The sequence below is a fragment of the Podarcis tiliguerta genome, assembly GCF_965153285.1.
Source record: "Podarcis tiliguerta genome assembly, chromosome: 3".
Lineage (NCBI taxonomy): Eukaryota > Metazoa > Chordata > Lepidosauria > Squamata > Lacertidae > Podarcis > Podarcis tiliguerta.
This window is the reverse complement of record NC_139536.1, coordinates 103,733,753-103,749,342: the sequence shown is the minus strand read 5'-3', so window position 1 is coordinate 103,749,342 and position 15,590 is coordinate 103,733,753. Positions and strand designations below refer to the sequence as shown.

At 41.3% G+C, this 15,590-nt stretch overlaps 1 protein-coding gene across 8 annotated transcripts in view; it reads right to left on the bottom strand.

Annotated features, from left to right (window-relative positions):
* SEL1L2 (SEL1L2 adaptor subunit of SYVN1 ubiquitin ligase) overlaps positions 1-15,590 on the bottom strand; it is a 42,536-nt gene that overhangs the window by 8,700 nt on the left and 18,246 nt on the right. For 2 of the 8 annotated variants that reach the window (XM_083431656.1, XM_083431649.1), the window contains exons 4-13: positions 13,607-13,703; positions 12,982-13,144; positions 8,872-8,925; positions 8,690-8,749; positions 8,525-8,606; positions 7,217-7,371; positions 5,491-5,547; positions 4,242-4,310; positions 2,127-2,204; positions 338-400 (exon numbers count right to left, since the gene is read on the bottom strand). In XM_083431656.1, coding sequence (XP_083287782.1) covers positions 338-400; positions 2,127-2,204; positions 4,242-4,310; positions 5,491-5,547; positions 7,217-7,371; positions 8,525-8,606; positions 8,690-8,749; positions 8,872-8,925; positions 12,982-13,113 — 750 coding nt within the window. In that variant the 5' untranslated portion in view covers positions 13,114-13,144; positions 13,607-13,703. The remainder of the gene's footprint in view (positions 1-337; positions 401-2,126; positions 2,205-4,241; positions 4,311-5,490; positions 5,548-7,216; positions 7,372-8,524; positions 8,607-8,689; positions 8,750-8,871; positions 8,926-12,981; positions 13,145-13,606; positions 13,704-15,590) is intronic. The other 6 variants (XM_083431650.1, XM_083431651.1, XM_083431653.1 and 3 more) reach the window with 6 other exon arrangements.

Sequence of the window (15,590 nt, the reverse complement as noted above, 5' to 3'; positions counted from 1 at the left end):
TGTACTTGAGATCTGTCGGCTGAGGGGTCATGAGACATAGCACTAAGTCCCACTATGACAACAGAGCACAAGGTACACAAAGACCCTGGCGGAACAGCCCCTGTGGTAAGCCATTTATTGGTCTGTGCAATGTGCCTCCTCATTGGCTCAGGGGTGATTGAAGGTAGAAACCCCTCCCCACCTTGACTACTGTGTGGTGGTATCCTAGGACCCCTTGCATGTAAAACATAAAACCTATGTTTTAATTTTGGGGTGTTAAAGCCACATTAGGCCAAGCGTCTTATGGTTTTATTGGCTTTTTTTATTATGAAAAAGCTCTGATACACTGAAGACTTACCCGTGGAAGACCTTTACCACGTAAATAAATAAGTCCAAGCCCCCATAGTCCAATGGAATTGCCCTAAGTAACATATTGAGACATAAGAATAAGTTACCCACTCTATGAAAAGAACCTATAAAGAATCACTGTAATTGTGTGCCTTAGTGTCAATTATAATTATTTACTGATTATATTTCTCGCTTGTTAACCAAGAGACAAATGTCTCCTTCGCCATATCTCCTCTGGACATTGTGTCACACCAAGTTATTCACATAACCCTGGTATGAGCAATAAATGGTTTAAAGGTAAAGGGACCCCTGACCATTAGGTCCAGTCGCGGATGACTCTGGGGTTGCGGCGCTCATCTCACTTTATTGGCCGAGGGAGCCGGCATACAGCTTCCAGGTCATGTGGCCAGCATGCTTCTGGCAAACCAGAGTAGCACATGGAAACACCGTTTACCTTCCTGCCAGAGCAGTACCTATTTATCTACTTGCACTTTGACATGCTTTCAGACTGCTAGATTGGCAGGAGCAGGGACCGGGCAACAGGAGCTCGGACGACCTAAATGAAGCATTTCGTTACACAGTTGTGATTATTAATGCAATCTTATGCAACTCTACTCATTTAATTCAATTGGAACTATTTCCATTGAGTTCAATGAGTTTAATTAAGAGTAAAATCCTGCCTCCCTCCCCAAAAGAAGTTCTGATAGGTTTGCTCTGGAGGTAGTTGAAATGTTCATGAACATCAGTGTCATTATATCAACCCAGGTTGGTGTTAAAGACTTCACCAGACCCAAGTATAACACAATACAGTATAGACAAAGAGAATGTTAATTTTGGAGGACAAATGCAGTCTGAGCAAGTGTAATTTGAAGCCTACAAGTTTTATGGAAAAGTTCCCCTCTCCCCCAATGTTGTTCATCACATAACCATTTTTCTATGCGGCCTTTTCAGTTGCTCCTACTTATCTATTACAGTCCTTAGTGTTGAACAAGTTAGTCACCTCTTACATAGCACCAATGCATCTGGTGTTTTAAAAGATTAAATTAAAGAGGCAGATGTGAGATGCCAGCAGTCTAAAAATACAGGCAAAATGAACAGTAGGAGAGGAATGAAGGGACAATGTACTTTGACACATGACACCCTCAATATATGTACAACTTGATTCCCAATTCAATATTGATGTGATGAAATCACCATGAAGCAACACTTTCCTATAACATTTGTGGGGTCAGTCTCTCTTTCAAATATAACCTTGAGTTGTTAGTTCTGAAATTTGCTTCATTAGTTACAACAATTTGTATTGTTTTGCACTCATAGCACTGAAACATTTTGTTTGTTTTATATATTAGCTGCTTGATTTTTCATTTTAAAAAGGCAACCCACCTCTAAGCAGTTTACATAAAGCTGTGCAAAATATTCCATCGACTGATCCTGTTGATGTCTAAATAACAACAGGGAACATTCCTCAGTACCAGGAAAAATATGCAAGATATTTTTTAAATGAAAGTTCAGAGTCTAGAGCACCAGCCATGGGCACCACTGGGAGCTTCCACAGGCAGAAGGTTGACAAACCTGGTTTAATAGGTTAAGGACATTTTAAAGAGCAAGTACAGAAGGTTAATCATGGTGTGGTTTGATTTAGCGCTTGGAATATATAAAGTTAAAAGTTGATTTGAAGAAGTGATTGTTGTGATCTTTAATTGTCAGATTTAACTGTATTCCTAAGAACAATGTATTAATTATAATTAATTAAAGCTGCTACTTTTTTAAAAAAAAGAAAAAGAAAGAAAATACAATACCTTCTCTGCCGCCATTTTGAAATACTTCAAAGCTGCAATGTTACTCTGAGGCACTGTAGCACTTCCTTCTAAATACATCTAGACAGGATTAAGAGGGGATATTTCTTCAGATGATGGTGACCTTCCATGGAAATGCCTCCTCTTCCCATTAAAAATTTGCAAAACAAACGGATGAAGTTCCTCTGAATTTTATTCTATTTTGCCCTTTTACTTCCTGTTTTCTGTTTGACTCTCTGTTATGTATAGTGCTGGGCTTTCATGAGTCATTTTAAGGAAGATTTGAGGAATCTTTAGCCCTCCAATGTTACTGAACTTTAACTCACAATATCTATTAGCCATGTTTGCCAGAGCTGATGAGAGTTATCTATCAGCAACATCCAGAGAGCTGAAGGCTCTCTAGGTTAAGGGACCCCTGACCATTAGGTCCAGTTGTGACCGACTCTGGGGTTGCGGCGCTCATCTCGCTTTATTGGCCAAGGGAGCTGGCGTACAGCTTCCGGGTCACGTGGCCAGCATGACTAAGCCACTTCTGGAGAACCAGAGCAGCGCGTGGAAACGCTGTTTACCTTCCCACCGGAGCGGTACCTATTTATCTACTTGCACTGGTGTGCTTTCGAACTGCTAGGTTGGCAGAAGCAGGGACCGAGCAACGGGAGCTCACCCCGTCACGGGGATTCAAACCGCCAACCTTCTGATCGGCAAGTCCTAGGCTCTGTGGTTTAACCCACAGCACCACCTGCGTCCCTTGAATGCTCTCTACTCCTGCTTTAAATATACAACTATAACACAAGCAGCTGAACACATTGTGTATTTGTTTCCAAAAGGAATACCCACAGCTTACAGTAACATAACAATTCTCTTTTTAAAAAATACCAATACCTGCTTAATAATAATTAATATTAAATTTATTACCTGCCCTTCGCCTTAAGGTTCCAGGGCAGATTACAACATTAGAACACACATTACAACACAATATAAAACACACTTTAAAACGACTTACAAGTAGAGAAAAAAAGTGGGTGCTAAAAATATACATCTCAAGTGTCAAAAGCAAGGACAAAGAGGTGCGTCTTGAGGAATCACCAGAAGCTATGGAATGAAGGTATCAGACACACCTCTCCGGGGAGGGAGCTCCACAACTTGCAACCAGCAATGGCATGAATTTTCCATTTGCAAATTGAAAGACTCCTTCTATTCACGGAAGGGCTTTCAATCCATTGTAGACCCCCATTGGCAGAAGGAACAGAGAGTGTTTTTTTCTGATCCCCCTTTCCCCTCCAGTCCTCAGTGTCAAATCTTGAACTGTTCCAGTTGGTCTCTTAAGCCCTCCAGAACAGATTTTCAGGGTGCTGCAAAGGAGAAATAAGCCAAAATTGCCCCCCCCCCAATTCTGCCAGCAGCATCTCATGGAAATTTGGAGTCCACACCATTGATTAGAAGAGAAGCACTTTTTTGTGTGTCTTGTTCTTAAGCTGACCAGGAAATGTCAAGAAATGGAAGGAGGAAAGAAATGTCAAGCTTCCTCCTCAAAAGTGTTCATGCCTCTTGAAAGTCCTCCTTAAGTTTGCCATTCTACTTTGAAGCACATCACTTCAAAGTCAATCATGATATGCCTTTGATTTTGCATGCAGAGATACAAGGCAGTCAGATCCCTTTGGCCATGATCATACAGCAGAGCTTTCCAAACTGTGCGTCATGACACGTTAGTGTGTCAGCTGCAGTGTGTAGGTGTATCACACAAATGCTCCCTGCATTCCTCCTGGGACTGGAAAGCGGTTAGTTTAACCTCCGGTTTGCTAGCAAAACTGAATTAACTGTGTTGCGAAATGGATGCATGTCTAAAAAGTGTGTCTCCAACATGAAAAGTTTGGAAAGCTCTGTCATACAAGATAGGTGAGAACTGTAGTTTAATGTGGTCTTAAATGTACAACTGAAGATTGCCTCCACCCTCCTCCAGTCTCCTCCACTCTGCTTTGACCACATCGCAAGTAGCTTGTATGTGAGAATGGCCCCAATCCACTGCAGCTGGACTCTGCTTGAATGTGAGGAAACTACAAAGGACCATAGATGGGGTCTCAAGCTAGCAAATTAATCCCGAGAAGCAAACATAGGTACCTTTCCCAGGAATGCCATACCATGTGCATTCCCTGCATTCGCTGCCTTTAGGAAATAGTAGAAGGCTTTCTAAAGAAAAAGAGCAGAATAAAGTGATGACTGATATAACAAAGTTTCCAAATCAAGGTATGCATTCTCCTGCCTTGACACCTGTTCATAGTTAGGCCATATTGGTGCACAATAATTCAAACTGGCATCTTTATGTTCTAGTAGTCTGTACAAACTTAGATCATATGCCCCAAATGATATTGGGGTTCAATCCATAATGTCTCCAGGCAGGGCTGCAAATGTCAAATCTGAAGCCCCTGGAGAGACACCATCCACTAGGGATGGAAGACTCTGTCCATTTGGATCTCTTAGTTGCTTATTAGTTTTTCCATCTTAAAATGTTTTTTTGTCATATGAGCAGCAATTTGCAGTTTGTTTTCAAATCCCCATGAAAATTCTTCTGCATTTTAGTGTGACGTTTTTATGAAGTTTTGACTATATGTGCATTTTTGCAAGCAATTTTCCTTAATGTGATATGTTCTTGTATGTTATTTTAATGCACATTTCACCCTAATATATGCATTTTTTAAAGCACTGCTTGATTGGTGAGCTGCATTACAACTCAGATGTGTGTGAATTTCAAAGGCTGGCTGTGTGCGGGGTTTTTTTGTTTTGTTTTTAATTGTATCAGAAAGTGCGAATTTGATTAATTCAGCTTTACATGCTAACTGAACTGAAATTTTTCCACATCCCTAGAGCTCCGAAGAGCCAACGGCTTGACCTGGTATAAGACTGCTCCCTGTGTTTGTTTGCTTTTTTAGTCCCATTTTGCTGCAAATACATAAATCTTAGGTTGTGGTCCAGAAGGGAACTCACATATGCCTACCTTTTCCTCCTTAAATAATGCTTTTCTGAAACTGCTTTAAAGAAACCCAAATTTTCTGCTGTCAAAACTCCCAAACTAAAAAAGCACTCTACACATTTGTTGCATAAATGTTTAAAAGAACACACAAAAGAACACACACAGCTGGCATTTCTGTTTATAAAAACCTAAGCACCAGCTTCCTAAATTGGTGCTTGAACTTGGAGGAAATAAAAGACCGTGCTAGATTCTCAAAAAGATGCCTGTTTGAACAGGCGTATTACTTTGTGATCTTAATCACGCTCATTGGAACCATCCCATTCAAATCAACCATATATACTTCTAAAATTTAAAACTGTAAGAGCACGGCTTTCATCCTTCTAATCTACCTGCACTTACAGCATGATCTCTCTCGAGTCCTTTCCTTCCGAAGAGATGCAGCTGTCCTAGATACACCTAGAAATAATTATTTTAAAAATGAATGTCTTGTATCTTTTGGAGCCAAAAGTCAATGAGCAAGAATGGCCCAATGTCACACCAGCAAACACAACAAAATTTCCCCCTTCCACCTGTTTTTTCCAAGCCTCCAGAGCAGATTTTGTATTTTGCGGATGCACAGAAAACTGCAGGAGAGAAGAGAGGAAGGGGAAGTCCCATTCGTGCAAATGGTGTCAAGAGAATAAGACTTGGGCACAGAATTTATGGCAAAGGGTCTGTGGGGGAATACTAGTCTGAAGGATTCAGCTGCCCTTCCTGGGATCTTATTTAACATTAACTTACTTTTTTAATAGAAAGGGATAAAATAACAACAAACACACAACATTTTTGGTTGGTTGGTTGGTTGGTTGATAATTATGTCCCACATCAGAGTTAAAAAGGTGGCTAACAGCATTTTTTAACATAGAAGACCAAACAATTCAACCACTTATTTATTTTTAAGCTTCCAGAAGACATATGACTTCATCATTGTTAGACTCCCTGGGAAGCAGATCTATCAAGCAGATCCTGAAGGTGAGGATGAAATAGGACCACCATGGGGTGGGGAGAGGGGAGAAAGAGGATTGGTGACAGCAGTTTCCATGCATTTGTCACTTAATGCCACACTAATCTGCAATATTTGTAGGCTGAGGGTCAATTATAATATTCCTAGTAAAGATAAGGATTCCAGTAAATCAGGACGTAGGGAATATTTTTTAAATTCCTGAACACTACAGTTAGATCTGAGGACACAGGTGGTGCTGTGGGTTAAACCACAGAGTCTAGGACATGCCGATCGAAAGGTCAGCAGTTCAAATCCCCACGACGGGGTGAGCTCCCATTGCCCGGTCCCTGCTCCTGCCCACCTAGCAGTTCGAAAGTACGTCAAAGTGCAAGTAGATAAATACCTCCAGCGGGAAGGTAAACAGCATTTCCGTGCACTGCTCTGGTTCGCCAGAAGCGGCTTAGTCATGCTGGTCACATGACCTGGAAGCTGTACGCCGGCTCCCTCGGCCAATAAAGCGAGACGAGCGCCGCAACCCCAGAGTTGACCACGACTGGACCTAATGGTCAGGGGTACCTTTACCTTTACCTTTACAGTTAGATTTATGCGGGCAAAGCCTTGCATCACATAGCACAAAAACACAAAGTGGCTACATTCAGTTTGGATGGCTTTAATAGAGGATTAGACAAATTGATGGATGTTAAGGCTATCGATGGATACCAAGCACAATGACTACGGTATGTACTACCTCCACCACTCGAGGCAGTAGGTCTCTAAATGCCAGTTGTGTGGAATTGCAGATGGGAAAAGTGCTGTTGTGCTCAGGTTCTGCTTTTGGGCTTTGCATGGGCAGCTGGCTGGTCACTATGAGAACAGGATGCTAACTAGATGGGCCTTGGATCTGATCTAGTAGGCTCTTCTTATGTCATTATAATTGCTGTTTTTATTGTTTTTGTTTTATAGCATATTTTAATTATGGATTTTTAAAAAGTGTTTCGATTGAATTATTTTATTGTGTATTTTGATGATGTGTGGATTCTAATTGATTTTATACTTGTAAACCACTTTGAAGTCAGGTAAGCAGTATTAACAAATTAATAAATAATAATAATAAATAGGCAAATAGAAAGGAATGTCTCTTACCTGTATCTGTGTGTCGCCTCTTTCAGCCAAAAACTTGTAGTACTGATGTACATCCCAGTCCAAGATTTCTGTATCAAAACCCAGATTTTCTGATCTTTCCATCAGCTTCACTTTTTCAACTGGCTTATCTTCATTTTCTTCTAATTTGCTTGCAACTAATAATAACAATAATAAATTCCAAGTAACACAAATCAGAACAACCGCTTCCTACAATCTGAGAAGATTTCATTTTTCCTTTCCATGATGTAGTCAATGTAGTACCCTCCAGATGTTCTGAACAACAACTTCCATCACTCTTGACATTGGTCATGCTAGGTCACCTTAAACACAGTGATGGAGGAGGCAGGTCCAGTCTACTTGCCCCACCACCCTCACACATGTATTTACAGTTCCCTAACTGTAATGCCTGCATATGGCTTTGGTTAACTTGCTTTGTCACTTGGGACTGTATTTTAGTACAAATAAACATGACAAGAAGAGTTTGGATTTGATATCCTGCTTTATCACTACCCTAAGGAGTCTCAAAGAGGCTAACAATCTCCTTTCCCTTCCTCCCCCACAACAAACACTCTGTGAGGTGAGTGGGGCTGAGAGACTTCACAGAAGTGTGGCTAGCCCAAGGTCACCCAGCAGCTGCATGTGGAGGAGCGGAGACGCGAACCTGGTTCCCCAGATTACGCATCTACCGCTCTTAACCACTACACCATACTGGCTCTTTTGTTAGACAAGTAACTGGATCCTGGGATTAGGGCCGGCCCACCCGTGAGGCAAGGTGATGTGACTGCCTCAGGCAGCAGGATCCACAGGGGCAGCAGATCTGACGTCCAAGGAAGGCATCGTCTGCTGCTACTGCCAGTGCCATAGTGGCAGCATCAGCTGCAGCTTGCTCCTTGGAGGCCAGATCTGCTGTGTCCTTGGCTGCCTCCCCCAGTGCTGCCTCTACAGTGGCCTCTTGGTGAAAAGGGTGTGCTGTTGGTCCCCCTCAACCTTCGTTCTCAAGGTAGACCTTTATTCCCCCCTTGTTCCTGATGCACATCGTCACTAATCCCTTCTCCCTGGTGGGGGTGGAGGGTGCCATTCTCAGGTTCACCTCAGGTGCCAAAAAGTATTGAGCCATGCCTGCCTGGGATCTTGGAAAATTTGTTCTTTTCATATGTTAATAATTTGAGTGAGAATCGTGTCCTCTGCCCCCCATGAGGGTCTGGTATTTCTTAGTCTTTAAGGTGCCACAGGACTCTTGAAAGAGCAAACAAAAACAAAAGTGGCACTTTCAAACAAGGCAAGATACAATAGATGAAGGCCACCTACTGTAATCTGCAACTTTCTTGTAATAAATAAGTGCTGCTTCACAGCTCCTTGGAACATTGATTCCTAACCAGTAACGATAGCCCTGTTGGGGGAAAATTCACAATTATTTTAATTATCACTCAAGCCTCTAGAATTGGAAATAGTGAAAATATGTGATTTACAAACCAAGATCATCTGGGATATAAGATTTCCCCCATTACTTGCGAATGTGTAGTAAACAAGTGCCTAAAGAGGGGGGGGGAAATAAAATCATAAAATCATGCCAGGTTTTTCTCCTTCGAAAAACACAAAATATAGATGAAAGACTTCAATGACAATAGGGTAAAGTCAGCAGAGAATTTTATTACCTTTGATTGACTGTATTCCACTCCTATTCCATATGAAGACAAGAAACCTAATGCCTATGGGGGGAAATAAAGTAAAAATTTCAGTCAATCCTTTTGCTTTTCAGTTGCTTATATTGTTAACAGTTGTCTTAGGCCCAATTCTCATGTGGTAAAATTATCTTTAAGTTATTTCACCATGTCAGTTTCATGTAATCAGGGCTTAGCATTAATGCACTTGTGCAGAGAGTCAGCAGGTATATTTACTGCAGCCCCCCATGAAATGTAGGAGAATGAAATTTTCCGAAGTAGTACCCTATTTTTCGCTCTATAAGACGCACCAGACCACAAGACGCACCTAGTTTTTGGAGGAGGAAAACAAGAAAAAAAATATTCTGAATCTCAGAAGCCAGAACAGCAAGAGGGATTGCTGCGCAGTGAAAGCGGTAATCCCTCTTGCTGTTCTGGCTTCTGGGATAGCTGCGCAGCCTGCATTCGCTCCATAAGATGCACACACATTTCCCCTTACTTTTTAGGAGGGAAAAAGTGAGTCTTATAGAGCAAAAAATATGGTAAATGTTTATCTGGGCTCTACCATTTCAGACTGCTTACATGACTGAATGCTTCCTTCAACCACTGAGAGGACCTCTAAATTCTCTGCTTTCCTTATCCAGGGACAACATCCTCCGAGGTAGCATGTGAATTGCAGCCAGGGAAAGTAAGGCAAATGTAGGCTTGGCATTTTGGGCAAGAAGGGCAAAGAAAAATAATAAAATAAAATAAATAACATAAAATAAAATAAAATAAATAAAATAAAATATAAAATATAATAAAACCACATTGAGATGCACACAAATGTGTCTACATTAAGGGTTGCATCCAATGGCATTACTCAGGCAACTCTTAGTGAATCATCATCCCTCTTGCAGCTACCCACACCTCCTAAGCCTTGGAGCCCTCCAGAAAGGTTGGAGGCTCTCCAAAACAGATTCAGGTGGTGAAGACTGTAGGAGAAGGGATAATTGAAAATTGCTTCCCTTCTTGTTCTGCTGATGGAAATCTTACTGTCAGCTCAACAACACCACTAGATACAACCCATAATCTAAAAACGTATGCAAATATTTTATTTCTTTTCCCTCTGAAAGTGTTGTAATCCTAAACTTGAAGAGGACCTAAGAAAGCTAGGCGTTGGAATTTTTGAGAACCGATATCTGAAAATGTAGCTCTCAAAATGTGAAATGGACTTTCTGAAAATGGCCATCACAATTGGGAGGTATAAGCAGATGACAAAAATATATGGGGGCAAACAAACTAAAGCGAGAAAGTCAAGGCAGAGTATGCTTAAATAAGAAATTTTCATGAAGCCGTCACATTGCTCATGTCTTTGAACAATGACACATAAATATATGATACAGACATTTTCAGGTTACATTAAGGCAATATATGAGAATACTATGTGAACACACACATACGTGTGTTTTCATATATTCCCCTTTGCAAATTTTCTGTGCATAACTATATAAACATCGCACTGAGAACAAAGTTAACGTGGCAGACAGGCTGTGATGTGACTGTATATAGACTCCTTGAGGCACAGGCATGTGCTTCAATCTTTGTACAAAATGAATTCTAGATTTATTCCAGCCAGTCTTGGTTCAAGGTTATAGATATGGACAAGATTAATTGGTGGAACATTGTGTCACAGAAAAGATGTAACATGGAAAAAGCAGTGGTGCTTCTGAATGAAGAAAAACTAAATTTCTATATCACAACTTTGTTCCTCACAAATAGTTATAAGTTTAAAATAGGTCACTGAGCTAAAATTTAATTCAGGGATGTCCAGCCTTTGTATCTTCAGACATTCCGTTTTCCAGACCATGGTCCAGAGGATGGAAGTGTATTTACAATGTAAACTGACCTCCTCCTATGGTCAGGATCCACAATAAAGCTGGGCTATTTAGCTGTTTCACAAGGAAATGAGGAAACTTATGTGCTCAGGTGTAGTGTTTTACAATATTAAAGTGATGCAACATTAAACAATATGAAAACATTTCCCCTGAATGATACTCCTGAAGATACTGTAACATTTATTATAATGTGCAGTTCTGCACATTCCAGAGGAACACTAATGTGACACCTTGGAGACAGAAATCCTTGTCGTGGGATCACATTTCATGGCCCAGAACCTATAATATATAATATTTTTTTATTTATACCCCGCCCATCTGGCTGGGTTGCCCTAGCCACTCTTGGCAGATTCTAACACAAATAAAAACACAATAAAACATCAAACATTAATAGTAACAATCTGATCCAATATAAAAAGTCACAATAACTTTAAAATAAAGAAACAAAACAGCATTCAACAATCCATCAGAGTCTAATAGTAAACAGTAAAACTAAAGATCAGCAAATAATAATTTAAACAGTTTGTGCTTATCAGTTACAATAAAGAACAGGGGTCAGCAAACTTTTTCAGCAGGGGGCTGGTCCACTGTCCCTCAGACCTTGCGGGGGGCCAGGGTATATTTTGGGGGGGGTGGAGAACGGTGGCGGAGGGACAATGAGCAGCGCATGAAAGGGCTCTGGAGAGGGGCTGCTTAAAATGGCAGCCGCTCAAGTGCTGCTGCTTCTGGCACCAACAAAGCCCAGCCCCCTTCCTCCTCTAGGCAGGGCAGGGAGAAGCCAGGAGGAGGGAGGGAGGAGGTCCCACTGCCACTGTGTGAGGGAGGGAGAGGGAAAGAACGCGTACACTGGCGATCCACGCAGCAATTCCCGGACCGTCCATGGGCTGGATCCAGAAGGCAGTTGGGTTTGATCTGGCCCACAAACCTTAGTCTGCCTACCCATGATAAAGAATTACTAATCTATAATCAATAAAAATAACGGCAAATCACAATGCATAAAATACCACAAAGATTACAAAATCATGTAAAAGGATCGAATTGAAAAACAAGGACACACAACTTATAAAACTATTCTTAAATAATATCCCATGACTTCTCTCTTCCCAGCTGCTTCTGCTATTCTCAAAGTCATGGTCGGGAAAGCCACCCAGGGCTGGAGTGTGGGGCAAGGCAGCTGGAAAAGCCATTGCCTGGTGACCATAAAACAATGAACCTGCATCATGTGATGCACATGGACACTAATCCACAAAAGCTTACAGCACAATAAATATGTTACAGCAACATCCAAGGTTGGTCATACTGAGAATAGACACAATGAAACCAATGGACTCTGTATATGACTTAGTTGGATATCATCCTTCCTGTCTAAGATGCCACAAGACTCTTTCGTTTTTCTTTCAACAAAGCTTTCACTCATCAGAACTCAGTTGGAAGGTAAGAAACCCTGGCAGGAGAGCCCTGCATTATTGAAATGATGAGTGGACTGGAAAGCTTTTGTAAAGCCAATGTGTTTTGGCACATTTGGTCTATCTGTTCTTTAATGACCCATAAACAATTCATGTACTGCTTTTATCCATGGATGTGCACACAGGAAACAATCAGACACATATGCAAAATGCTATGAGAACCTAGACAAAAGATTCAACAATCAGCACAACTTGTGAGGTGCCTCTTCATGTTCTGCAACAGAGTCATGCGAAAGGAATGCAAGAGGAGATCCATTTGTGATTTATTAGACAAGAGACTAGTCTGAGCAACTGAATTTGCAGCCGATCTCTTACGCATAGTTGTTTTTTTTGCTATTATTTTGTGTCATCCATAAATCCTTTTCAATTAAAATTGATAATTTGCCTTAAATCAGAACATGTTAGACACACTAGCTAGGTGCAAAAATATAATTAGTTCTTATATCTTCAATTCTAACAACCGTAAACATTTGATTTTTGTTCCATGGAAACCATTGTCTACCTTCGGAGTGTCTTCAGTGGAATAAGGACTGAAGCCTTGACCTGGAATTTTATTGAACAAGGATTTTAGAAGATGTTTGCTGAACACACCAGATAGCCTCTTGAAATCAGGCAATTTAATAAATAATTAACTTTATATCCCTACCTTGTTGACATTTCTTGGCTGAGCATAAACACCATCTTACCTCTTTTCAAATATTTATGCACTCTAAAGTAGACTAGTGCCTGTTTAAAGCTTTAGCTAATTAAAGAGCACGTACCGTCTGGCCTTTATGAGATCCTTCATCAGCTAAAATCTCATACAATGATACAGCTGCTTCTACATTTTGAGGAACATTATTTCCAAACAACATGTCAGATGCCAGTTGCTCCATAGCTTTCTGGTTTCCCATTTTTGCTGCTTTGACAAGGAGCCGGTGGGCTCTGATACAGAAACACAAAGTTCAGATTTAGTCCGTCAGATATGGAAATTTCTCATCTATACATAAAACAGGAATTTATTCTGCTGTAACTTTGCATTAGAAGTACATCACCTTCATCATATGGTTCATCACCATAGACTGGGCCGTCTTAAGCATATGTAGCACTGGGGCAAATATTACATGGGGCAGATGTGGGTTGACACATGGCTGATTATAAAAGGACCCCTCCATAGGTGTGCTTCATAAGCCTATCACTGCAAATCTCTACAAGAAAAACTCACTCTTGCATTGGCAATTGAACCATACAAATTAATAGGAAAGGGAGAAACATGGCCACATGTACCTATTCCATCCTTCTAAAGTCACCAAGAGAGACTGTGCCAGCCATGTGCCAGACCTGCACATAAACCGATTTATGCCTTCACTGGGACTGTGTTAGCAAAACAGCTAAGCCTACACTTACTTTTCTGTATCTTCTTTGTTTTTGGAATGCTTCAGTATTTTGAGGCTTCTCTGATAAAACTGATGACCTTTTTCCTTTCTTTCCACCTCCTCTTCCACTAGAAATGTGACCAGAAAAAACATTGTGATGCAACTCCACGATGTATCGCCAGAGATTTAAATCATGCGCTCTTTTGATAGGGTGCATGTAATAAGCAACATTTCTGTTTTCGAATTCCGGTGAATGCTAGAGTGGAATTTAAATATAAGGTTTCAAATAAGATTTGCGCATGAATTGAGCCACCCTTAAAGCACAATGCATTTGATCTAATACAGTATGTGGTTACTAAAGATAGCTTATACTGCCAAGCCCCATTAAGCATTTATGAATCCCCTTCACTAGAGTTAGGGCCTTAACCCACCTACCCATTACAAGTTTAAATAGGAGTGCATTGTGCCATAGCAATGAGTGGCATTTATATCCTCAAACCTTGATGATTTCTAATTGTTTCCATGGCTCTCATCCCATCTCCTGTCTGCTTTCAAAGTTCATTGGCCCTTTCTCTTAGATACACACCCTTCCACTTCCTCCAACACATACACAATATTTCACAAAAGCATACATGTTGGGTTCTTTCCCCAACAAGTAGTAGCCTTTCTTTTTGGCCCCAAGGCTTTCATCATTCTCTCTGAAATCTCATCTCTTCCTCCATCACTCTAGGAGCCAAATCAAATGAGTCATAGGGATTTTGTGGCCAGATCTCCCATCATTTTTCATTTCCATTCTAAAACAGCCATGCAGAGGCTCTGAATTTTTTGATTACGGTAGAACATGGCACCAGGAGAGAAAGTGTTCAATCCTTACCCCCTACAGTTTCCCTAGTCTAAATTCCCTTTCCTCAAAGCTGTTGTTATTAACTCCACTGAGGGAAATATACACTTAACTTCCCCAGTATTTTTTTTCATCAGTAGGACAAATATCAGCTACAGAGAGGAGTGAAATGTTGGACTTAACTTCAGATAGACTTCAAAGTAATAATAAAATGAATCAGTTTTGATCGCAGATATCTCACACTGTGCCTACTTTGGTTTTAAGATGCTGTTTCTTCATTGGAGTGACAGTGGGGGAGTCACTTTTCTGAGGTGTCGTTCCTAGACACTGCTGCAACATTTAAAGGTCCTAAATCATGTGGTCAGGGCTAACCACACAATTTCTTCCCTTCAGATTATGCTTGCTTGGGAAAGGCCCACTCAACTATCCGCACCTAAATTGAGGAGGGCAATTAAACATTCCACCAACCTCAATCTGCCCTCAGCCTCCACTTCCTGCCTTCTTATTTACATCCCATCCAAGGAGCAGGCACTGGCTGTCAGCTTTGTCTTCCTTAGTCTCAGTGTTGTCTTAGAAGGAGGAGGAGCAGGACAGAGCCAAAACTAGCATTTGCTGGCTTTGTCCTTCATTTGCTCCAGCTTTACCTAGCTTATAGGGGCGCGGGTGGCGCTGTGGGTTAAACCACAGAGCCTAGGACTTGCCAATCAGAAGGTCAACGGTTCGAATCCCCGTAACGGGGTGAGCTCCCGTTGCTCGGTCCCTGCTCCTGCCAACCTAGCAGTTAAAAAGCACGTCAAAGTACAAGTAGATAAATAGGTACCGCTCTGGCGGGAAGGTAAATGGCGTTTCCGTGCGCTGCTCTGGTTCAACTGGACCTAATAGTCAGGGGTCCCTTTACCTTTACCTAGCTTCTGCCTTCTGCCCCACCAGACTCATGGGCTTTAGCCATCGCTGCCCATAACTGTATATTCATAGGAAACTGGCTTATATGGAGTTAGGCCATTGACTACACCAGAGCTTTCCAATCTTGTCATGTTTGGTGACACCCCTTTTAGCCATGCCTCATTTCGCGACACTGTAATTCAATTTTACTAGCAAACTGGAGGTTAAACTAACCCCTTTCCAGCCCCGGGAGGAGCGTGGGGAGCGTTCGAGCAACACATGTACACACTGC